At 42.0% G+C, this 24,352-nt stretch overlaps 3 protein-coding genes across 3 annotated transcripts; 1 reads left to right on the forward strand and 2 right to left on the reverse strand.

The window, feature by feature from the left end:
• Positions 1-1,497: 1,497 nt before the first annotated feature.
• On the reverse strand, positions 1,498-15,402 carry LOC120417502 (ATP-dependent RNA helicase bel). The gene is made up of 4 exons (XM_039579578.2): positions 14,815-15,402; positions 4,571-4,978; positions 2,654-4,508; positions 1,498-2,580 (listed from the first exon to the last, which is right to left on the reverse strand). Exons 1-4 carry the CDS (start codon positions 14,857-14,859, stop codon positions 2,444-2,446), a joined length of 2,445 nt encoding a protein of 814 aa, XP_039435512.1. The 5' UTR covers positions 14,860-15,402; the 3' UTR covers positions 1,498-2,443.
• Positions 15,403-20,039: 4,637 nt separating this feature from the next.
• LOC120417532 (RAB6A-GEF complex partner protein 2) lies at positions 20,040-21,488 on the forward strand. The gene is made up of 3 exons (XM_039579615.2): positions 20,040-20,228; positions 20,291-20,529; positions 20,595-21,488. The coding sequence occupies exons 1-3, from the start codon at positions 20,101-20,103 to the stop codon at positions 21,416-21,418; spliced, it is 1,191 nt and encodes a 396-aa protein (XP_039435549.1). The 5' UTR covers positions 20,040-20,100; the 3' UTR covers positions 21,419-21,488.
• On the reverse strand, positions 21,474-22,589 carry LOC120417534 (RRP15-like protein). Its single transcript, XM_039579616.1, has 2 exons — positions 22,441-22,589; positions 21,474-22,385 (listed from the first exon to the last, which is right to left on the reverse strand). The coding sequence occupies exons 1-2, from the start codon at positions 22,475-22,477 to the stop codon at positions 21,496-21,498; spliced, it is 927 nt and encodes a 308-aa protein (XP_039435550.1). The 5' UTR covers positions 22,478-22,589; the 3' UTR covers positions 21,474-21,495.
• Positions 22,590-24,352: the final 1,763 nt, after the last annotated feature.

Below are 24,352 nucleotides of genomic sequence, written 5' to 3' on the forward strand. Positions count from 1 at the left end.
GGGTCAAGAGAGTGTGAAGAAAAGCCACAAGAAATCGTTCCCTCTTCTTTATTCTGTTGTTCGTTGAGCTGTTTCTTGACCCATTTCCTTTGAAGCTGCGTACTGACCTTTAGAAACGATTTCGTAGGGGAAATCTACCCTTTCCAATCAAACACCTATCTTCGTCATATGGAGAGTTTGATGCTCGATTAAAGCTCCAAAAATACTTTTTGGGCTATAAACTTACCAGCAACAGCACCGCCTCGAGTAAGCACGCAAATGTTTGCCACTTACTGGCCAAAAAGATCACATTTAATGCACTTTTGATCATAATTTGTATTTTGCTAGACCACTTCTCATCATTTTGTTGGCACACACAGTGACACACACGAGAATCTCTCAAACGCTTAATGAATATCGCCAAAATTAACTTTTCACTTTCGCTTACTTTTTCACGGCGCTTAAGATATGAAATTGCTTCCAACTACCGGCAACATGTTCTTTTGATCATTAGTAAGGCACTCACTTGAAGAATAATCCCGAAAAATGTAATAAATTAGCAAGCGCCATCAAAAAAAAACAAACGCGCCAAGTCGTTTGACGTTTCAATTTTCACTTTGCATTCCAATCGAAGGCTGAAGAAAACCGAGCGAGAGACGAAGGCAAAAAAGAACAAAGGGTGGCCGTCAACACCACCAGCAGCCAGCCCGGGAGCATGTTGACAGCTCCCATACAAACTGAGCGTACCTCTTTTTGTGGGCCCAGTGGGCCTAAGATGGCGGCCTTTGATATTATCTAGACAAATTTTTGAAAATGGCGAATAGTTTTAATAAAAAATATTTTTGCCTTGTTTCGGTTTAAAACGACAAAATAAGCAGTTTGGAATCATTTTTGTAAAAAACTTGTTTAGAGATACGCCACGTCCAAATATTAGTCTAGAACAGTTGAAAGGAGCGTGCCGCGAAAGCCGTCACGAAAAAAAAGTTTCCCATGAAAATTTTGAGTTGCGTAATTAATGGGCGGATCCGACGAGGCCAACTGGCCATCTGTCGGTGAATACGCGCAACTCACGAAAACTGTCAGCTTAGGGTCCGGCTGCCAGCAGCACAGCCAGCGATGCCAGGAAACTTTCCCTATAATGCCACTTTTCGTGAGTGTTCGTTTGAACTGTCAGCACAAATGGCAACACTCGACAGAGTGTTGGAAGAAAAAAGAACTAAGCCGATATTAGAAAAATGGGCGTGGTCCAATGCATTCGCCTCGATTAGAATACCCTTGGGAATTTTTTTTGTTAAATGCTTGGTAAAGAAATAGAATAACTTTTAGTGAAAGTGTAAATATACTGAAATGTTCACAAAAACTTGCTCTACTCGTTGGTGTACTTGGTTTTAGTAAAAATCAAGGGAGACTCTAGATTATCCAGCATCATTCAAACACGACCGCTTATTAGGATTAAAATGGGTAGATTTCCCCTATTTGAAGAAGTTAGGATTTCTAAAAGTCGAAAATAAAAACACCTTTTTGCCTTCTTCATCAAATTGTCTATTTTTATCTGCGATTTTTTGCTGCTGCTGCTGCTGCTATGTTTGTTGTTCTTGTTGTAGATATCTTGTGTGTAAGAGTTACTGGTTACTCTATGCCGAATTTAGTAGTGAGAAAGTGCAACAATCTTTTATTCTGTTTTTGTTTATTTTTTATAATTTGTTACTGCATTAAGATTACGGAATTTAGTCTTCTTGCTACATTCTGCTCTCGCCTAACTTTGATGTTTCCCGCTAAAACAGTCGCTTTCTCTGTCTTCTGCATCCGGCCGCGCGCGCGCTCGCTCGCTCTATCACTTCTCGCATTCATTCCGTTTAATTATTTTGTTTTTTCCTAATAGTACAGGTTCAGGTGTATCACCACGCCGTTACCACACAGCAGTTGTGTGTTCACAGTAAGTTTCAGTACTCAGTTCAGTGCGGTTTACATACACCTCCCGTACGCGAGTACGCGCGAGAAGTGATTCGTGTGGGGTCGCGCACAGACAACATAGCCTCTCCATTTCCGATATCCGCGTGCTTTTTTCGCCTAACGAATGGAGAAGGCGCTAAATTCTTGAAGGAGGTTCCCTACAATTTAAACACACAGACAGGGTTTGACTGTTTGCTAAACGAGCTCCGCACAAGTTCCCGGTTGCCACGAATTTTCTGAGTGCAACCGGCGACTTGTTTCTCCTCTGGCTAAAATGTAATATTCTGCTGTTGATGTAATCTTCATTTGCTTTTGTTTTGTTTTTAATTTAAAGTGTTAATTTATTGTGGGCGTTTTTATATCAGTGTGGGTGTGTGTGTGTGTACTAGGTATAAGATGCTGGTTTGTTGTATGTTCTTTTCTTTATATGCGCGAGCCTCCCTTCCAGACCAAGTGCTGATGGAAAGAGTCCCGCTTCCAGCAGCCCGTGCCCGTTCGGTACAACAACACCTTACTCGTTCCACCAGTCGTGGCCGCCGCCGCCGCCACCACCGCCTCCACTGTTGTTGTTGTAACTGCCTCCGTACCCGCCGGAGCTGCCACCGCCGTTACGGTAGTAACCGCCGTCGTCGCGGGATCCGCCTCCTCCTGTTTGGGTGGGATTGAAAACGAGAGCTTATTAGATAAATTTGGACGAGGTGATTTCAGCTCGTAACCGTACCGTAGCTTCCGCCTCCGCCTCCGTAGCTGCTTCGGCCAGCGCCGCCGCCACCGCCACCACCGCCTCCCGAGCGTTGATCGCGGGTGTTGTTGTTGCGGTTGCCGCCCTGCGTACGGTAATCCCTGGAGCCGAAGGATGAGCTTTGGCCGCCGTAACGCTGGTTACGTCCACCGCCGCCGCCGCGTCCGCGACTGCCCCAGCCCCGATCGGTGGTCATGTCCTCCAGGAAGCCGGGAATTTCCTGTTGGGTTTCCGTCAGCAGCCGAACCAGCCCGGTGGCGACGTTACGGTTCTTGTCGTTGAAGAAGCTCGTGGCCGTGCCGAGATTGCCCATACGGCCGGTACGACCGATACGGTGCACGTACTCCTCGACCTCCGCCGGCAGATCAAAGTTGATGACGTGTTTGACGTTCGGGATGTCGAGGCCACGAGCGGCCACGGCCGTCGCAACCAGAACCGGGCAACGTCCCGAGCGGAAAAACTTGAGTGCCTCTTCACGCTCCTTCTGGGTACGGTCGCCGTGGATGCTGGTGACCGGATGGTTGTAGTTGTACAGGAAATCCTCGAGCGCGTCGGCGGATTTTTTAGTTTCAACAAAGATCAGCGTGAGACAGTCCTTCTCGTCACCATCGTTCTGGTCCTTGATGTTGGACAGCAGATCCAGCAGATGGGAACGCTTGTCGTTTTCCTCGACCCAGAAGATCGACTGCGTAATGTTGACGGAGGTGGAACCGACGCGACCAACGGCCAAGAAGATGTAATTGTGAAGGAAATCACTCGCCAGCTCCTGGATAGCCTTCGGGAAGGTAGCGGAGAACATGAGCGTCTGGCGCTCGCCCGTCTGCGGCATCTTGCTTTCCTCGACGATACGACGAATCTGGGGCTCGAATCCCATGTCCAGCATACGATCGGCCTCGTCCAGCACGAGGAAACGAATGTTGTCCAGGCCCACCTTGCCGCGCATAATCATGTCCTCCAGGCGACCCGGGGTGGCCACAACCAGGTGGCAACCACGGTCCAACTCGCGCATCTGCTCCTGGGTGTTGTTACCGCCGTACAGAACGCACGGACGCATACGAGAGCGATAGCAGAACTTCTTCGACTCTTCGAAGATTTGCGTGGCCAACTCACGGGTCGGGGCCAACACCAGTCCCAGCGGGTACTGCTTGCGACGGTTGAACGGACGATTCTGGGGCGGTGGAGTGACGCCGTGCTTGTACATTTGATTCAAGATCGGAACCAGGAACGCGGCCGTCTTGCCGGAACCCGTCTGGGCGCAGGCCATCACGTCGCGTCCGCTCATGACGATCGGAATGGCGTACTTCTGGACCGGCGTCGGAACGTCGTAGTTCGCCAGCTTTATATTGTTCTCGATGATCTCTGTCAGCTCAATGTCATCGAAGGTGTTGATGTGGGGCGGAACGTTGTCGCCCGTCGCCTCCACGGGAATATCTTCGTACTTGCTGAAATTGATACCGGTATTACCGTGTTGGAACAGCTCGCCTTCCAGACGCTCGTCGCGCTCGGTAAGCTGCGTAAAATCAACGTCCGCTCCTCGTCCGCCGCGGTCGTTCCAGCGTCCACCCATTCCGCGGTCGTCGCGGCCTCGGCCTCCGTATCCACCGCCGCCGCCGCCTCCATTGGCCGGGGGGGGCTCCTGCCAGCGGTCATTCTGCGGCTGACGGTTATCACGAAAATCTCTGGGACCGCCCCGAGGACCGTTGTTCCAGTTACCACCACCTCGTGGTTGCTGCTGGTGCTGCTGCGGAACACCATCGTTAAACTGATCGTCACCAGGCTCGCCGACGGGAAGGCCGGCGCCATTTTCCACAAACTCCTGGGGAGGCAATTGATCCTGCAAGAGATTCAGCATCAGTTTTCTACACACTTATCACAACTCTCCTCTGCAACCCTTACCTGGGGAGGCAGCTCCTGGTGCAGATGCTGCTGCTGCTGCTGCTGATCCGGGTGTCCACCCCCGCCGCCGCCGCCGCCGCCGCGATTGTTGTAGCCGCCTCCTCGGTTGTAGTTATCCTTGCGATCGTTGAACCGGCCACCGCCGCCTCCGCGCCGATTATTGTAGTAATCTCCACGATCCCCACCACGGTCCGAGTAGCGTCCTCCGCCGCCGCCTCCGCCGGAATGTCCACCAGAGTAATCGCCGCCACGATGTTGGTCGTTCTCGGGACCACCACCACCGCCGCCACGGCCACTTCTCAGCTGGGGCGGAACGTAACGGCCACCGGACGTATTCTTCAAGTTGGCAGAATCTTGCGCGCTCAGCTGCTGATGCTGCTGCTGCTGCTGCAAGTCCAGACCAGCAAACTGCGAAAAGGAACACAAAGAGGAACAAAACTTGAAAAATCTAGTCACGAGTACGACCTTAACATTCTGCAAAGCAAAACAAGAAGGTCAACGTACTCTGCCAAGGGGGAGGGGACTCCACCACGCGAAAAGAAAAGGGGCTTTATTCGGGGTTGTTGTTTGACGAAACGGGCGATTCAATTCAAATTATGCTTTAAACTAGTGCAGATAGAGGGACGCTCAAGTGTGCACTCAACACAACGCAATCACCAATACGCGAACAAGCTGTGTGTTGAGTTGAGTTGAGCTGACTAAGCTAGAGCGCTTGTTTTACAAACCAGCGATGATGACGAATTACTGCTGACTCGGCTGGCCGCCAGAGCTTTATTACGACTCACTTGAATTACTAGCTGCTGCCTTGATTCGTCATTTGGAAGGTTAAACGAGGCGCAAAGTAATGATGTGTTGCAGGGCTTGTTCTTTTTATGATAACGAGTCGGACTTAAGCTGGTGACGACTTTTCCAAACTTTCCATCACCTTCTTAGCAAATGTTGGGAAAGCTCAGATAAAAGTAAACTTCGTGAAGAAAATGGGTGATTTGCGTGAGCGCTGCCAATCGTCGTCGTCATTATCATTTCGTGCAATTTGCAGCTCGCTCCAGAAAAGAGGGGCGGCGATCGAGTCGCATTTAATTGCGTGGCTCGTTGTGTAGGTAAATTGGACTCAATGAGGAAAAACAGAAAGACGTGGTGGAAACTTTCCCCATCATTTTCTTTGTGTGCTTCATCTTCGCGCTGATGCACTTTTTCCTATTTGGATTGGTTTATTTGTACCGGCTGAAGTGGTGTGCGCTTGTTATTATTGTGGCTTGCATAGACAGCAGACGCACCGGAAGTAAAGCAATTGCCAGGCTCGAATTTTGGTTTAGTTCGTGTATATGGTCTTCACCGCATTGATGACTCATTTCAGGCCACCAAGAAAACGCTTCCCTAACACGGACGTCAATTTCAAGTACCTAAAATGTTATCCATTTTGCATTAACTTTCGATTGTAACAATACCATTGTTGCATATAATCTATTCCACAATATTAATAATGTGTTTCATAGTCATTCAAAAAATCATGGACGATCGGTATTCGACGCCAATATCCGAATTGTAGGGGTCAATTTACCGTAGAGCACGCGTGACGTCCGTGAGTGGTAAAAAAGAGCTCAATTTTGTGGTAGGGGGTTTTTCAGAGCCCATATTATGGATGTAAGCTCTTTTGGGCGCATTTGAAAGGGGATGTGCTGAACCTGAACCAGTTTCATACCTAATTTGAATTTATCCATTTTTTAAGGGGACTCGGAGTATGTTTTCACCTGATCGTGGTTTTCAAATAAAAATTCGGTTGAAAATTGAAATCGTTTATTAATCCGAAAAATTACATTTTTCGAACCCTACATTAGGATGTAACAAAAATGACTTTTTGGCGGGCATTCAGGGGTTTGTTCCGGTGGGCATACTGAGCCTAAATCCCAAATATGAGCTTGATTGGGCGTAACAGGAGCTGGCGCTCCGCCCTTCAATTTTAAATGGGATTTAACCCGTAAAAAAATATTTTTTCAAAAATGTCACTTTTTGAGGCATTTTGGCCACCAATGCGTTTACCAAAAACATCACTGGCGTGTTGGCCAAATCCTTGCGCATCTTTTGGTATATATAATATTGAAGTTTGGAGCATCCTGGAGCTCGGTACAGACCTTCAAAGTTTGGCATTTTTTCGAAAAATCGGTCCCAGCAAAATCAAATGGCGTCTCGGGCGTCGCGAGGTGCGACGCATATCTTTTTTGCCGGGGCCGATTTTTCGAAAAAATGCCAAACTTTGAAGCAGGCCTGCAAAATGTTTCCAACCCAGCGTACACATGAAGCAAACCAAAATGTCAGTTCACTGCTAGCATGTGACTGTAAGCCTACTGTGTCCGTTCAACCACTGCCGCCTGACTCGTGCCGGTCGGCTGCTGGAGAATGAGAGACGTGAAAAAATGGGCAACACTCACTCAATTCGTGTCGTATGACTGACTCGTAAAATCCTATTTAAACACTATTTTGACTATTTTTAAACAATTGAATGGTTCTAGACTGCGCAAAACACTTAAAACAACCATAACTTATATTCAAAATTACATTTCCACGCATAAATACCAACTTTTTGTGTAAAAACTTGTTTTTATGTGTGTGCGTGCAACGTCGAATGAGCGTTGGTCGACTACTGCCTCGCATTGCAGCTGCTCAGTGAGCTAGGGCACTCACGACTGAGTCGGGTTTGTTTATGTCACGGTTTTGCGGTTCAGTGAATGGATCTGAAAAAATCGTGTATGCGTCACCGATTTTCGCGTCAGGACCCCTGACATTTTCAGCTCTGCTTTGAAGGTCTGTACCGAGCTCCAGGATGCTCTAAACTTCAATGTTATATATACCAAAAGATGCGCAAGGATTTGGCCAACACGCCAGTGATGTTTTTGGTAAACGCATTGGTGGCCAAAATGCCTCAAAAAGTGACATTTTTGAAAAAATATTTTTTTACGGGTTAAATCCCATTTAAAATTGAAGGGCGGAGCGCCAGCTCCTGTTACGTTCAATCAAGCTCATATTTGGGATTTAGGCTCAATATGCCCACCGGAACAAACCCCTGAATGCCCGCCAAAAAGTCATATTTGTTACATCCTACCCTACATCCTCCCAAATTTTCATCCATGTCGGTAATGTGGTTCTTGATTAACAACTGTTGGACTAATTTACTGTGAGAGGAAAAAACCCTAAAAAAGGTAAAAGCCAATTTTTCACCAAATTCCAAAACTGTTTCTTTGGCATTTCATCAATTTTTTTTTCTCCACATCATAATCTAGACCATAATCGAGGTTCTGAAACAAATTTGACCTCATTCGGATTTACCGTTAAAATTTTAGAAAATTTGCATTTTTGCCTTTCTTACTAAAGAAAGGTATAGGGAGTTGCTTTGGAGAATTTGAACGGTTCGCGTCGCGGTCAACACGCAGGATTTTCGTTGCCGTTTCCGTCTTTGTTTCCCCCCCGATTGTGTGTGTATTTCGACCCGGGTGATTTCGGGATGTTTGACAGTTGCTTTGGAGAATTTGAACGGTTCGCGTCGCGGTCAACAAGCCGGATTTTCGTTGCCGTTTCCGTCTCTGCCGTGCTCTGCTCTCAGCCGGCTGTCTAAGATTGAATCATTTATGCTAAACTCAACACCAAATAACCGGGAATAATCTCATCCGCATCCTTCGACTGTTTGCCTTGAGAATGCATAATACATCACACCATTAAACAAAATTTATTGATTATTGGGTCGCATCATCATCCTTTATGATGAATCCTGGCCATTACCCTTACCCACTAACAAAATCCCAAGTAGAAGTAGTTTTCCGGCACACGTGGGGGTGTGGATATCGTATAGAACCCACCCTTTGTAGCAACCTGTGCCAACTAACATTCCCGTCCCAATCCCCCCGAGATCTACAAACTGACATGGCGGCCAATGACTGTAACCTATTTGCTTCAGATCTAGTTTTAATGATCTTGATGTTTTATCTTTTCAACGCATTCATACATGCTGTTGATAAGGGAAACACCATTAGATCGTTTAAGCGTATGGTCAGTTGTATTGATAGGATATTACGGTCCTGTTCAGCAACGGAGAAGGACAACCATGGGTGGTCTCTCATGCTCATGCTCTTACTAAAGAAAGGAATAGGGTTTGCTTTTAGCTCCGACTCAAGCATCGTTATCCAATCATTTCTCGAGATATATTCATTCGAAAAATCGGCAAAAAATCATGGACGATCGATTTCCGTCGCCTCGTCGAAAAGTTGAGCTTCACATGCAGACGCGAGTAATGCTGGCGCGTTTAAAGTGTTGATACTAGATAACCCCCTTTTTGTACAAGTTGCCCTATCGATTGCTCGTTCATCACACATCGCCTATCATGATTGTCTATGCTAAGCTTCAGTTAACGTAAAACTACGCAAGCAGCTAATTGTTCTGAAGCCTAAAGGGTTTTAATATTTTAGTTATTCTTAAACTTCTATGGGAATATCAGAGAACTATTGAGCAATTCTCTGAGATTTCGATCATTCGATTTTTTCTGTATTTTTTAATCCGGCTGAAACTTTGTTGGTGCCTTCGGTATGCCCAAAGAAGCCCTTTTGCATTATTAGTTTGTCCAAATAATTTTCCATACAAATTTGGCAGCAATCCATACAAAAATGATGCATAAAAATTCAAAAATCTGTATCTTTTGAAGGTATTTTTTGATTGATTTGATGTCTTCGGCAAAGTTGTAGGTATGGATATGGACTACACTGAAAAAAATGATACACGGTAAAAAAAATTGGTGATTTTGTATTTCACTTTTTGTCACTAAAACTTGATTTGCAAAAAAAAACACTACTTTTTTATGTTTTAGAGGACATCATGCCAACTTTTCAGAAATTTCCAGGATGGGCAAAAAATCTTTGACCGAGTTATGATTTTTTTAATCAATACAATTTAAAAAAAACGAAATATCGGTCGCAAAAATTTTTCAATTTTATTTTTCGATGTAAAATTGAATTTGCAATCAAAAAGAACTTTATTTAAATTTTGATAAAGTGCACCGTTTTCAAGTTATAGCCATTTTTATATATTTTTTTCAAAAAAGACGCAGGTAATGATTTTTTTTTAAATAGTGGCCATGTTTGCCCACTTTTGAAAAAAAATAATTTTAAAAAGCTGAGAAAATTCTCTATATTTTGATTTTTCGGACTTTGTTGATACGACCCTTAGTTGCTGAGATATTGCTATGCAAAGGTTTAAAAACAAGAAAATTGATGGTTTCTAAGTATCACCCAAACAACCCACCATTTTCTGAAATTTCTGAAAAGTTGGCATTTTATGTCCTCTAAAACATATCAAAAAAAAAAAAAATTAAAAATAGTGTTTTTTTGTAAATCAAGTTTAAGTGATAAAAAGTTAAATAAAAAAATCACCAAAAATTTTTTTACCGTGTTTCATTTTTTTTCATTGTAGTCCTTATCCATACCTACAACTTTGCCGAAGACACCAAATCGATCAAAAAATTCCTTTAAAATATACAGATTTTTGAATTTTCATAAATCATTTTGTATGGACAGCTGCCAAATTTGTATGGAAAATTATATGGACAAACTAATGATGCAAAATGGCTTTTTTGGGCCTACCGAAGGAACCAAAAAAGTTTCAGTCGGATTAAAAAATACAAAAATTAAAATTTTAAAATAAAACGATTTCGTAGAGAATTGCTCTACTGCAAAACAAAACTATACTAGGGGAAATTCTCGTATGTTTGGCAGGTTAAGCACTCGCTCCTAACTCCATCCAATTTGCTAATTTTCACTATTTAAACAACTAATTTCGCAAAACTTTTGATAGAAACTTTCTTGCTCACTTCTTATTGAGCTATTTATCACTCGAGTTCAGTTGAAAACGCTTTTAATTCGCTTTAATTGAATGTCAAAGTTCTGACCTGCCAACATTAGAGGCACGCTGGAATTAGATGCTGTTCCCCTAAATTGACTTTTTCCAACTGGCACCGTTGTTGAAATTGAAGATCGAAGCAAACCATGAACCGTTGAATAAAGACATACAGTAATAATTAGAGGTGGGCAAAACCGCTCTTTTTTAGGAGCCGCTCATTTTCGTTCGCTCATTAAAAAGAGCCGCTCTTTTGAACGGCTCTTTCGCTCTTTTTCAAAATTTGAATGAAAAGAGTTTTTAAAGAATCGAGTGATTTTATAAGTTATTTCACATTGGACTTTTATAAATTATTCAATAAAACAAATCAAAACTGCAAATGAGAAGATGCCCTTGAAAACCATAGGTCTTGGTGGTCTCTTTGTCAAGATTTCTACTCGAACCTAAACATTCGAGTTATTGAATGGCATCCAAACTTAAATCTAAGATGCTGGAAAAATTGTTTTTAATTTTAAAATTGCGTTTATTTCTGCATTTGAATTAATTGAAATAAAGCTGATATTTTATTTGGAAAAAATATTCTGTGAACTCTTTTCTACATTTTGATTAACGCTAAAGTTTGATCGAACCAAAGGGTTCTTTTTTCAAAATCTCTAAACTATTCAGTAGATTTTTGGTGATATCTTACAAATTATGCAATTTGAAATGCTCAAATTTGTATTCCGGTAATACTTTAATGAACAATCAGTTGTAAAATGAAAAGTTTTTTTCAATTTGTTTAGAAAATAATTAACTCTTGGGATTAATTTTTATAATCATTGAAACTGCATTTTCAATTCTCAAAAACACATATAATACTATTTTTTTTTTTTTGGAAATGGAAAAAAATATATTTACAACATAAATCATGCCATTTTGAAACGGTACTTTCAACAGACCGAAGTTTAAAAAAGAACCGCGGAGATAGGTGGTAGCTGAGAATGAAGAGAAGAGAAACCCCGTTGTGCGATGTTTCAGGTACATCCACAGCAGTTGACTCAACATACAGCGAATCAAAACAATACCGTCTACAATCACAAATTACTTCCCTTTCCCACATTGTCGCGCCCCTTTCTTTTAGCCGTCTCGACTCTGACCCGCGGTGGTCAAAGGTTTACGATCCGTTTCCACAGGCCACCAGCTAGGTCATCATGAAAACCAAGCCAACGTGGAGGTAAGAAAATAGGACACTCGCAAGGAACCAGAGCTATACTGTTCTGATCAAGATAATTCGGATGATCTAACAGAACTACGGATGTAGTTAGTTACGCTCCTTCCAGGATGTTCCTTACGTGGACGTCAACCGAAGAGCACGCAACAAGGTCAGTGCCATTGCATGCTCTTAGGTATCAATCCTTGGCCTGCTTATAAATTTCGAAGCAAAATTTTATAAACTAATCAGAAAATTATTTGAAAAATTCTAAATTGTTTAGAATATTGGAAGTTCAATGTTCGATGTCCAAGTTCAAATAAACCAATGCTTCTCTGATCTTCTTATTCAAAAAGTTTAAAATTAAAATAACTATAATTGAGAGAAGCCAAAAAAAAAAGAATTTGGACCCCAGAAATTATCTTGAAGCACACTTAGTAGTTACACCCCAGAAATGAAATCTAAAGTTTTTTTTTTTAATTATTTTTATTTATTATTTCTAAGAAGGAAAAGCTTTTTCAAAAAAAGTTCAATTTCCATGTCCTCATTCGAGCATAGCAGTCCTCATAATCTGTTTATTTAATTCTAAGTCCTTAGGGTAATTTAGCTGTATCAAGGTTTCCTTTTTTGATGTCAAAAAATCATTTTGTGTTTCACGTCACGTCAATATTCAATTATATTTTGGAAAAAAACACTCTATCAATCTTTGTAAAGTTTACGGTCCACCAGTTGTGAACATTTTGATTTTCTTGATGACTGTAAATATTTTTTCAATAAATATTTACAGTTGACCTTTAAAAGGAAAAAAACAAGTTTAAATTGTTGTTTTAAGTAGTTGTTTATCATATTGCAAATATGCCGGTACTGGAAAATTATATATCAGTTATTTTTTTTTTACTTCACAAAAATCTAATTAGGGGAAGGTGGGGCAAGACGACCATATGGGGCAAGAGGAACAATCGCTCGCACGGCCGTAATTTTTACGATTTTGATTATTTCCAGTATGAGGAATTGTTGCTAGCAATGCAATTAACTGATTCTACTAGCACATAACCGCTTAAACGACGTAAATGCCACGGGACATAAGATTTAATGATGTTTTTTTCAAAACCTTTGTTTTCTTATAATATTTGGATAGTACAACATAAGGCTTAGGGTTCGATTTAAGGCTCATTTTATCAAACTGCTATTTTTCCTAGATCAGTAGTGTCCCTACTAATGACTTGCACCTATTATAAAGTACGATTTAACTTCTGGATATTTTTGCTGAGAGCTTTCAAGCTTTCTTGTTCAGGTGGGGCAAGTGTACCATATGGATTTTTAGTATGGAAAAAAATACGAATCGCTGCAACAACATATTTTATTGAGAAATAAATACATAAAAGTACTTAAAAACTTATAAACAATTGTAAAAAAATGTCCATGCAAAATACAGTGATATTATGAAAGTTTCCTTTTTTTTCATCAAAGCATTAATTTTTTTTCGTGATAACGATCTAATTTTTAGCAAAATATTATTATTTAATCTAAAAATGAAAGAAACGTTTCAAATACATTCTAATCTGATGTATCTAAGTGATAACAGTTCTATTGTTAGCAAATTAACATGTTGTTTCATGCATTGTTCCTCTTGCCCCAACGGGTTGTTCATCTTGCCCCACTAGTTGAGTAGAACGTACGGAAAATCAAAATTTTTAAAATCAATTTTTTACATTAAAAAACAGAATTTTTTTAAAACTCATTCTATCAAAGTCTTAGTCAAGACCTGGAATAAGATGATTATTAAAAAATCCGACAGATTTTTAACGTTTTTGATGGGTTATAACGAGCATTTCCTTAGCTTTTTACACTTGCCCCACTTTCCCCTAGTAGTTAATGCAACCAGCTTGTGAAACATTTGAAAAAATCACTCAGTGCCAATAAAGATTCGTTTACATTTTAAACTACAATTTTGAGTCCCAAATAGCACAAGAAACGATCTTGTATTTGCAGACTCAGAAAAAAATATCAAAAGGTAGAAATCGTTCCTAAGATAAAAAGGATACTGAAGTTAACGTTCCATAGAATAAGTATGATTAAATGTAACTTAATTGATTGAAAAGAAACAATATTATTACATTTCCTTTAAAATTATTGCCACTATTGGCATAGAAAAAAAAACTCCCGGGTCTCGGGAAATGGCCAAATTCAATTCTCGATTCCCGGGAAATTGAAAATCTCGAGAATCGTCACCCTCTAGTTATAATGTCTTCAAACGGTTCCGGAAGTCGCAGTAGCTACGAAGCATCGGCACCACTACATCCGAGATTCCCTGGAACAAGGTGTGGTGAAGCTGGAGTACGTAAGCACGGACAATCAGGTTGCCGATGGAAATTCTGAGATCCAAACCGACGGCGGAAATGTTCTTGGAAAACGACTTCCAAAAGTTGTTGATCGTCGATCCAGCAGGAACCACAGAGTGGGCTAATTTCAGCAATGAGGCAAATGCAAAACGTAACAAGCCAATTGTGGGAACATTGATTTTTCTGAAAGCATGCTACATGAACATAAAGAAAAAGCATCTTCAAATCCCGGTTGTTTTACCAGCAAACAACCCTTTCCAAAGTTATGAGCGTTTTTTTCTTGTCCTTGCTGCATTTCTTCCGTCAACAACTAAACAAAGCAACCCAACACCGGACTTGACCTGACCCCCTTCCACGGCACCCCCCCATTCACAGCCTGCTAAGATCCTCAAGGTTGCTGCAGCTCGACATAAAGATCGCGCGCGCCTTAGCAACAGCACTAACCGCTCACCGCAGTTTATCACACAAACGACTCGTGACGCCGCCGGCCCCGTCAATGAGAGAGACACGTTTCGTTTCCACCAATATTAGTTGGTGGTGGGACGAGGAGGTAGGGAGGGTGGTTGCGGTACAATGAACTTGCTAGTTGAGCCATTTTCAAAGTACAGCCGAGGAGCAGGCAGAGGAGGCCATCTCGGCAAACTATCGCGGCCTGCCGCGACTGGCACCACTGCCAAGTCCAGTTGGAAGCAGTGCCGCGCCGTCGTCATGGGAAGAAGAACAAGAAGATTGGAATTGTGCAACCTTTTTTTTCGCTGACTAATCCGCGGCAGAGTCCCGTGTGGGGTTTGATTTTGAGGGATCGTTTCAGGGTTCCAAGTGGGATGGACACTTACCTGCTGCTCTAGACCTGTACCATTTTGGTTAATAGCATTACTCATATTACTACCAGCGTTCGTATGGTTTTTGTCTTCTTCCTTTTCCTGTAGTAGGCTACTTTTTTCTGCTAATTTCCCACGGAAAAAATCGTCCAAGATTGAAAAACACGGCAAATTCGCACGTCCCACTCTTGAGATAATGTTCAATGTCCTCTTCCGGTCAACGAGCACACACTTCCGACCGCAGATTAACACCCGTAACCGAGGTTTCTTTTTCCTTTCGCTGCTGCTGCTTCTTCTTGTCAGCTGTCTCCTTCAGCAAAACCTTCCTCTTCTTCTTCTTCACGCTCCACGCACACTCTCTGGGCTTGAAACGCCGCTGCCGATGAGAAATCGAAATTTCACCACCCTACTTTTGCTTCCGAGAGCCGAGACTTTCGCGGCGGCCACTGGGCAAAGAACCACTTCCGGTTGGGTGCTTCCGAAACACGCGCGATGCGCAGCAACTCCGTGCGTACCGTTAGGTGTGTGGATATTCCACGAATATTCAAAAAACTGCAATGACGAAAATTCGTCCAACACTCTCTGTCCGCTGTTCTCCAAAGGACTGCCGGAGTTCTTCTTTGTTGGCAGCGCGCGGCAGTTTCGTGTGTTTCGGTTTGGCTTGGAAAGGTTGGCAGCGCTGACACGCACACACATTCAGGGACAGAGGGGACAGAGGAACGTGGTGGAAAAGTGTGAAACAAAGTGGTGAATTTCCAAAAGGTGTGGGAGAGGTGCACTGAGAATCGGAATTACATATTGTTCAGGTCACTTTTACACATTTGTATGGGATTTTTTCGGTTTAACTCAGGGGGATACTAAAGGCCGCCATCTTGGGTGATTGAGCTTAATAACGTGCGCATACACTGAAAGAAAGGCACATGATAATATCACATGTTTTACACATGAATCTGCCCCATACTACTTGGCATGTGAATGTCACGTGAAAATCACTTGAAAAAAATCAATCGCACGAACTTGCAAATCTAAATGTAAAACACGTTAATTTGACGTGAAAGCTCACATGACTTTGGAATGATGTGCACATGAATATTGAATGATTTTGTAGTGTATATGGGATGGGTTTCCAGTGAAATTCATGTGTTCGTGAAATTGTAGTATAGTTTTCTGCATATTTTCAAAAAGATTTTTTGTTGCGATTACAAACACACTTTATTGCACAATAAGTATTTTTTTTAAATAAATTACTCCAATAAATTATTTAAACAAAAAACCAACCGGACCGATGGCCTTTTTTTGCATATTTTTACGTATAACTCTCCATTAAAGGGTTTAATTTAAAAAAAAAACAAGTTCGGACTCGGTTGCACAGTTTACTCGTAGTAGGTGCACGGGCGACGGAACAGCTTCCGGGAGCGCTTGTGGTGGTATCGCTGCAGTTGCGGGAACCGGACTTTGGATTTGATTAACAGCTTGATACGGGCTCGACAGTTCCGGAGTGGAGTCCCCCACCGAATCGACCTTGATTATCCGGATCGAGTGGCCAAGGGCAATGTGATAGAAAACCATTTCGTTCAGCACTTCGATCATGATTTGCTAAAAAAACACGAAGAATATTAATATTTATGCAAATTCGAACTGGTTCATTAATTTATTACTTACCAACAAGTTATTTACGAAAACATTCATTTTAAAACCAAAAACAAATATTAAGTTTTTAACAGAAACGACTTCGTCGATTTGAGCACGTCCGTCGTTCATCGCCATCTTATACGAATGATTTTTTTTCACCGAACACCGTTCAATGCCTATACATTTCAATCTCACATGTTTTTCTCTTCGAAATTATGGGAAAAGTCAAATGGGGCAAATCGAAGTGAAATTCATGTGAATCTGAAATGAACACCTTGCGATAAAAGAATGAAAAAGGATTAGCTTGCCATCAGCTGATTTCAAATGAATATCACATCCATGTGACATGTTAAACATAATCGAGTCAAAGGAAAAGCATGTGAAATTGTTGTGCCGAATTTTTGAGGAGCTCACGTGAAAAAGCACTTGGTTTTGCTATGTCAGTTTCTTTCAGTGTAGTGCGCACAGTGAAAACATTTGTTTTTATTAATAATTCAATTTTTGTTATAAGAATAGAGTAATCTACGTGCGTATGTATTGCGTGTACGTACACGAAAAAAATGAGGTTAAATTTTGTCTGGCCAGCAAAATCCAATGGTGCGCTAGTGTGTTTACGCGAAACGTCATAAAGCTCTATTACTGTACACTGAAAGAAACTGACATAGCAAAACCAAGTGCTTTTTCACGTGAGCTCCTCAAAAATTCGGCACAACAATTTCACATGCTTTTCCTTTGACTCGATTATGTTTAACATGTCACATGGATGTGATATTCATTTGAAATCAGCTGATGGCAAGCTAATCCTTTTTCATTCTTTTATCGCAAGGTGTTCATTTCAGATTCACATGAATTTCACTTCGATTTGCCCCATTTGACTTTTCCCATAATTTCGAAGAGAAAAACATGTGAGATTGAAATGTATAGGCATTGAACGGTGTTCGGTGAAAAAAAATCATTCGTATAAGATGGCGATGAACGACGGACGTGCTCAAATCGACGAAGTCGTTTCTGTTAAAAACTTAATATTTGTTTTTGGTTTTAAAATGAATGTTTTCGTAAATAACTTGTTGGTAAGTAATAAATTAATGAACCAGTTCGAATTTGCATAAATATTAATATTCTTCGTGTTTTTTTAGCAAATCATGATCGAAGTGCTGAACGAAATGGTTTTCTATCACATTGCCCTTGGCCACTCGATCCGGATAATCAAGGTCGATTCGGTGGGGGACTCCACTCCGGAACTGTCGAGCCCGTATCAAGCTGTTAATCAAATCCAAAGTCCGGTTCCCGCAACTGCAGCGATACCACCACAAGCGCTCCCGGAAGCTGTTCCGTCGCCCGTGCACCTACTACGAGTAAACTGTGCAACCGAGTCCGAACTTGTTTTTTTTTTAAATTAAACCCTTTAATGGAGAGTTATACGTAAAAATATGCAAAAAAAGGCCATCGGTCCGGTTGGTTTTTTGTTTAAATAATTTATTGGAGTAATTTATTTAAAAAAAATACTTATTGTGCAATAAAGTGTGTTTGTAATCGCAACAAAAAATCTTTTTGAAAATATGCAGAAAACTATACTACAATTTCACGAACACATGAATTTCACTGGAAACCCATCCCATATACACTACAAAATCATTCAATATTCATGTGCACATCATTCCAAAGTCATGTGAGCTTTCACGTCAAATTAACGTGTTTTACATTTAGATTTGCAAGTTCGTGCGATTGATTTTTTTCAAGTGATTTTCACGTGACATTCACATGCCAAGTAGTATGGGGCAGATTCATGTGTAAAACATGTGATATTATCATGTGCCTTTCTTTCAGTGTAGTAAAAGTCAAATAGAGATCTCCACGGTTTCTCTCACGCACACCATGATTCTGTGTTAGTATTTGTATTTAAAGTATTGTTTTGGTTTTGATCGATTGTGATTGGTTGAATTCCGAGCAGCTGATTTTGTTTACACTATTTTTGCGCAGACATAGGCAAATCGAGTAGCCGAACTGGCCTGTAAAAACCAGCTGTTTACCACGTGCTCGTGGTATAACAAAGGACACAGCTGATTTTGACAGACGAATTATTCTACTCGATTTGCCTATGTTTGTGTGTAATTTTTTTACAAACTAACATACTCTCGCGTGTGGATATCTCTATTACACAGTAGTTACACGCAAAATCCAGATAACACAGATCTGTGTAAAATTTGACACAGATTGCCCAAAACCAGGAATACACAGAATCTGTGTAGAAGCCTTGTACACAGAACTGTGTACAGTCGTTGTCGTGAACTGTGTACAGCAGTTGTCTGTCAAATCTGTGTAATTTTGAAACAGCAATCTGTGTAAAATTTTACACATACACTCAAACCACGATGGTTTGACACCAACTGTTGTCAAACGAACGGGGTAATTTTTTAGTTTGACACCCCAGTTCACACACACACACACACACACACACACACTACCAAACATTTGTTTTGTGCGTGAGCGCCGTGTAAAAAGTGACAGTTCATCACTTTTTAGTTTGACTTTGACCCGAGGGGAACGACAGTGATCCATTGAGGTTTCATTACGCCGGATTCGGTCTATATTTAATCATTTTAGTTGAAACTCTGAAGATTTCATCGATTTTATCCATTTCATCGGATGTCTCGGATTTCGTCGGACTTCAGCCGAATTTGCCGTGTTTAATCGAATTTTGTTTGATATTATTTTAGTGTGTAAGCAAAGTTACAGCTGAATACAAAAACAAAACAAACGTCAAACAAACGGTCAAGGCAAAGACAATGAAAAAAACTGCAACAGCATCATCAATAAAAAAAGCATCATGTTTGTGTCAATGAACCTCAATGGAGCATCTGTTGTTGACTCGGATTCATTCGGATTTTTTGAAAATGCTGAAATTTTAACCAAAATCCAGGATATTTCACTGTGTCGTTCCCCTCGGATTTATCAGCACAGTTCCTGGTCGGTGAAAAGTAAGTGAACTAAAAATCCATTTTAAACTCTTTGTGTTCGTTCCAAGGGTCATATTACTCAGAAAAATAAGCTTTATCGTTGTGAACAATAATATCAGCAATCTAAGCTTAATTTTAGAACCCAATTGAATTATGCCATTTTAAATCTGCTTTTAAAAATTCGAAAGTTTCTTCGTCGTTGGTTTCTTCTATAGAGCTTTATGACGTTTCGCGTACGCACACTAGCGCACTATTTGATTTTGCTGGCTGACAAAATTTAACCTCACTTTATTTTCGTGTATGTACGTACACGCAATACATACGCACGTAGATTACTCTATGGCTCGACATAATACTATGAAATAAAGTTTTTTTGTTGTTGGAAAATGCAGACCTCCAATAACATAATTTAGCAGCGCTGGTCTTGCTAGCTCGCCTTTGGTTTAACTTACCGGCTCACATCTCTGTTCAATTTCACGATAGGATCTTTTTCACCAAAGCAAAATTTTGAGTCCAAGCGCTCCATCTCAAATTTGCGTGGCTTCCTTGGTGGCTTCCGAAATTTTGATTTCAAGTAAAGTTTGTTACCCATGCCTCATCGTGTACTGATGACAGGTCTTCAATTTCATTTTTGTTGTTGTACGCGTCATCAAAACAAAAAGTGATAAAATTAGTTTTTTGTTGGAAGTCTGCACCTGCAGCTAAATTAAAAATGATCGAAATAACAGCAAAATTAATCCGTGACCAAAGTGCCGTTTTTCTGTGCGGCGAAGTGGTCGAGTGCTTGATAACGTTCACGAATCCCACCCTTCCGGAGCACCGAATATCGCAGAGCAACTGGTGAGAAGTGGTTTCTCTTATTTAATTTGAAGAAATTTTTATAAATATCTCGATTTTTTTAGTGACATCCTGGAAAATCTAGCCTGGGCCACGGTGCAGATCCACTGCTACTGCAACTCCACCATTCAGGAACGCGGAGGATCGTCGGTTCCAGTGGACGCGCCCAACTCAATCGTCAAGAACGTCAGCGGATCGACGTCGCTGGATGCCAGCAATCAGCTGAAGGGCGAGGTTCTCAAGTCGACCGAGCCGAAAATCCTGTTCTGCGATCTGCGCCTTTCGCCGGGCGAGATGCGGCAATGTACGTGGCGGCGGGTTGGGTTTTGCGTGGGAAGAGGTTTTTGATTTGGTTCTTTCTCGTTTTAGTCATGTTCCGTGAGACCTTGTCGGTGAACACTCCGCCAACGTATCGTGGCGTGATGGTCAAGTATTACTACAAAATTACGGTGGCCACACAGAGGGTTGGGTCGACCGTGCAGGCATTACACATTCCGATTCGGGTGCTTCCGTTGCCTCCGGTCAATTGCAGCGATGAAGCGGTCACGCTGAACGACGAATCCAACGAAGATCTGGCCCCGAACAATCCCTTCCTGGAGAAGAAGAAAGCCCCGTCGAAGATTGAGTACGCGCTGCATTATCTGCAGAACATTACCGCGCGTAGAAGACCAAACTTTTATCTCATTTCGAACAAACGTGGCAAAGTGGGTCGATTCTGTCTGTTCAAACCGATCTACAAACTGGGCGAAGACATTGTCGGCACGCTGGACTTTAGCTGCGGCACGGTTCGGTGCGTACAACTGTCGGTCACGCTACAGTGCGAGGAAATTGTCCGCAAGAGGGCAACGGAATCGACTTCGGACGCGCCAATTGGTCGAATAACGAACTTCACCAAGCACCACGAGGTGTGTCTTGGGCTGCTCCAGACGCAGATGATTCTGCCGATTCCGCTGTACGTCAGTCCCACCTTCCAGACGGACCTGGTGGACGTGAGGTGGCGGCTGCACTTCCAGTTCGTAACCAGCACCAACGACGAGCTGAACATGGAAATCGACCGGGACACGCTCGAGTGGCACGCCCCGACCGACATCAGCATCGAAACGATGATCTGGAACTTGCCCGTGACGCTGTACCCGACGGCACCGGTTCAGATCCCACAAGCCAGCGGACTGTACACACTGAACATCAAGTAGAGGGAGAAAGGGACAATTTGTTTAATACGTACTAAATTATGCATGTTCAATAAACTAATGTTACAAACAATCTTTATTTAATCCGAATCTGAGCTCTCTCCACCCATGTTGCCCTCAAGGTTCCCCCCTTTGTCGCTTTCTTCGTCTTGCTCCTTATCCCAACCGGATTTCTTCCCGGACAAAAAGTCCGCCCTCAACGCGCCCCACGTGGACTTGGGTTCGTCGTCTCCATCACTAGCTCCCGATTCCTCCTCCGACTTCACCTCGTCCTTCATGTCCTCCTCCTTCTTAACCAAATTGTCCACCAGCTCCGACTTGGCCCGCGGTCCGTTCATAAGCGCGTTCAGGAACTCCTTCTTGCTCAAATTCTTGAGCACCTTTTCCCTTTTGTACTCCAGCTTGCCAGCGTCGGCCAACTTTTGGTTCACGTCCTTTTGCTGCTGCCGTACCGCGTTGAACAGCTGAACCGTTCCCTTGGTGGCAATCTTCTTCAACGCTCGCTCCCGCTCATAATCCCCTATCGATGGCCGCACCCGCAGCCCCAAAATATCCTTCAGCCGTTCCTTCTTGATCAGCGCCTTTTGTCGCAGCAACTCCCGGGCAATCTCCACATCCGCCGGCTTCTCCTCCTTCACATCTTCCTGTTTCGCCGCCGTTCCCACCTCCTCCCCAACGACCTCAAACTGATAACTCGGTTTCGGCTCTTTTCGTTTGCGCTCCAAGTCCACTTCCTTCGTGGCTTTGGACAAAATCTTGGCGTCGCCCCCTTTCCGCAAATATTTTGCCATCGTGAGGGCCCACTTGGATGCCGTCGCTTCCTGGTCATTTTCCGCGCCGTCGTCGTCGTCGTCGTATTCATCCGCGGACATTGGAAACTCCTCGTCGGACAGGTGCTGATCGTCGTCGTCTTCCATCCCGTTTGCTGAAAGTTCGCTTTCGCTGTCCGTTTCCGCGGGGGCGACAGCGACTAGAAAGGAGCAATGATTACATTTTCAACCAACTTAAGATTACGATATTCTCACCTTTCGCCTTTTTAGCTACTTTTACGCCTGCGACCATGGTTGAAGAGTGTTTTATATCCGGAAAAAAGTTTCAAATTCGGTGCAATTTCTTGTATCGACTTCACACGTGCTTGGAACACCGCCGCTTGATGTAAACATTTACCAACAACACGCTGAGAATGCTTTAGGTAGATTTTTAATAAATTTCAAGTCGAAACGTCATGCACGATTTTACACACGGTCATTGGGAACTGCGTCAAAACTATCTTTATTCTACCTGGCCGATATTTTTCACCAGCAATCTACACGCTCGTTCGGAATAATCCTTATTCGGGGTTATTTTGATTGAAATGTCGGATCATGAAAATTTTTCAAAAGTATAATAGTAATATTTGTGTCTCGATTTGTGTTAATCATTCCATAAATTAGAGAAAGGGCTCGAACCTTACTTGTTTGAAGAAAAGGGAGAAAATGGAGAAAATCGAAAACAATGCACGGTGAAGGAAATATATTATTAAACAAATTTTTAAGAATCAATACACTCAACCCCCGATGGTTGGTCACTTTTTCGTTTGACACTTTTTTAGTTTGTATTTACCCCGTTGGTTGGTCAAAGTCAAACTAAAAAGTGACGAACTGTCACTTTTTACACGGCGCTCACGCACACTATCTAAACAAACGTTTGGTAGTGTTTGTGAACTTCGTGTAAAGGGGTGTCAAACTAAAAAGTGACCCCATTCGTTTGACAACATTTGGTGTCAAACCATCAGGGTTTGAGTGTAGTAAAAGAAAGAGATTATAATAATTTATGGAGTAGAATAAACAATAGTTAATAAATAGAGGTAACAAACAGGCTTAGACAGGGCAGATGAATATTTATTAAAACAGATAAATAAAGAAAAGGAACATGATAAACAAAATTGACATCGCTGCCAAATTATGGGAACACAGTTAAGAAAATAGACAGTTTGTTACAACAGCATTAAAAGAGTGGAAAAGCGTTAAGAGATAAGAGAATCAAAAAAGTAAAATCAAATCAAATGAAGAATAATTAACAGAAGCCGTGTTAGAAAATCAGTTACATTACATGTAACAAAATAAACAGAAGATAGGTGGTACACCCTTACCAAAAATCATGATTTTTTGAGTTCCAAATCCCACTTTTCATACGATTTTTTGAGTTCAAGTACTACAACCATAAAAATGGTTATATGGGTGTGTACATGTATTGAGGACAATTTACAGGGAAAATGAGAAATTATTCAAATAGATAAATATAGAAAAGGCACATGATAAACAAAATTGACATCGCTGCCAAATTAAGGGAAAGCAGACAGTTTGTTACAGCAGCATCAATTGGTAAAATAGAGTGGAAAAGCGTTGAGAAATAAGAGAATCAAATGAGTAAAATCGAAATCAAATGGAGGATAGTAAACAGAAGCTGCGTTAGAGAATCAGTGAAACAAAATTAACAGAATATAGATGTTAGATAAAAACGGAAAGAAGAGAAACCCCGTTGTGTGATGTTTCAGGTACATCCACAGCAGTTGACTCAACATACTGCGAATCAAAACAATACCGTCTACAATCACAAATTACTTCCCTTTCCCACATTGACGCGCCCCTTTCTTCTAGCCGTCTCTACTCTGACCCTCGCTGGTCAAAGGTTTACGAGTCGTTTCCACAGGCCACCAGCTAGGTTACACCACAGACAAACAGACGTGACTCTCCATACAAATTATTTTTGAAATCCATCGTCCTTCATCAAACCACCAAATCACGGCGACGCCAGCGCTGCCTGGTGAGCTTATGCCGAAGCGCAGCCCAAACACACCAATACAAACCCATTACTGTCATGTGTCATGTCAGTGTATGCGTGAGACAATCAAGCCTTAACGATTGTAAACATTAACAGCTGTTTCGAAATAATTTT

This window comes from Culex pipiens, chromosome 3, assembly GCF_016801865.2.
Source record: "Culex pipiens pallens isolate TS chromosome 3, TS_CPP_V2, whole genome shotgun sequence".
Taxonomy (NCBI): domain Eukaryota; kingdom Metazoa; phylum Arthropoda; class Insecta; order Diptera; family Culicidae; genus Culex; species Culex pipiens.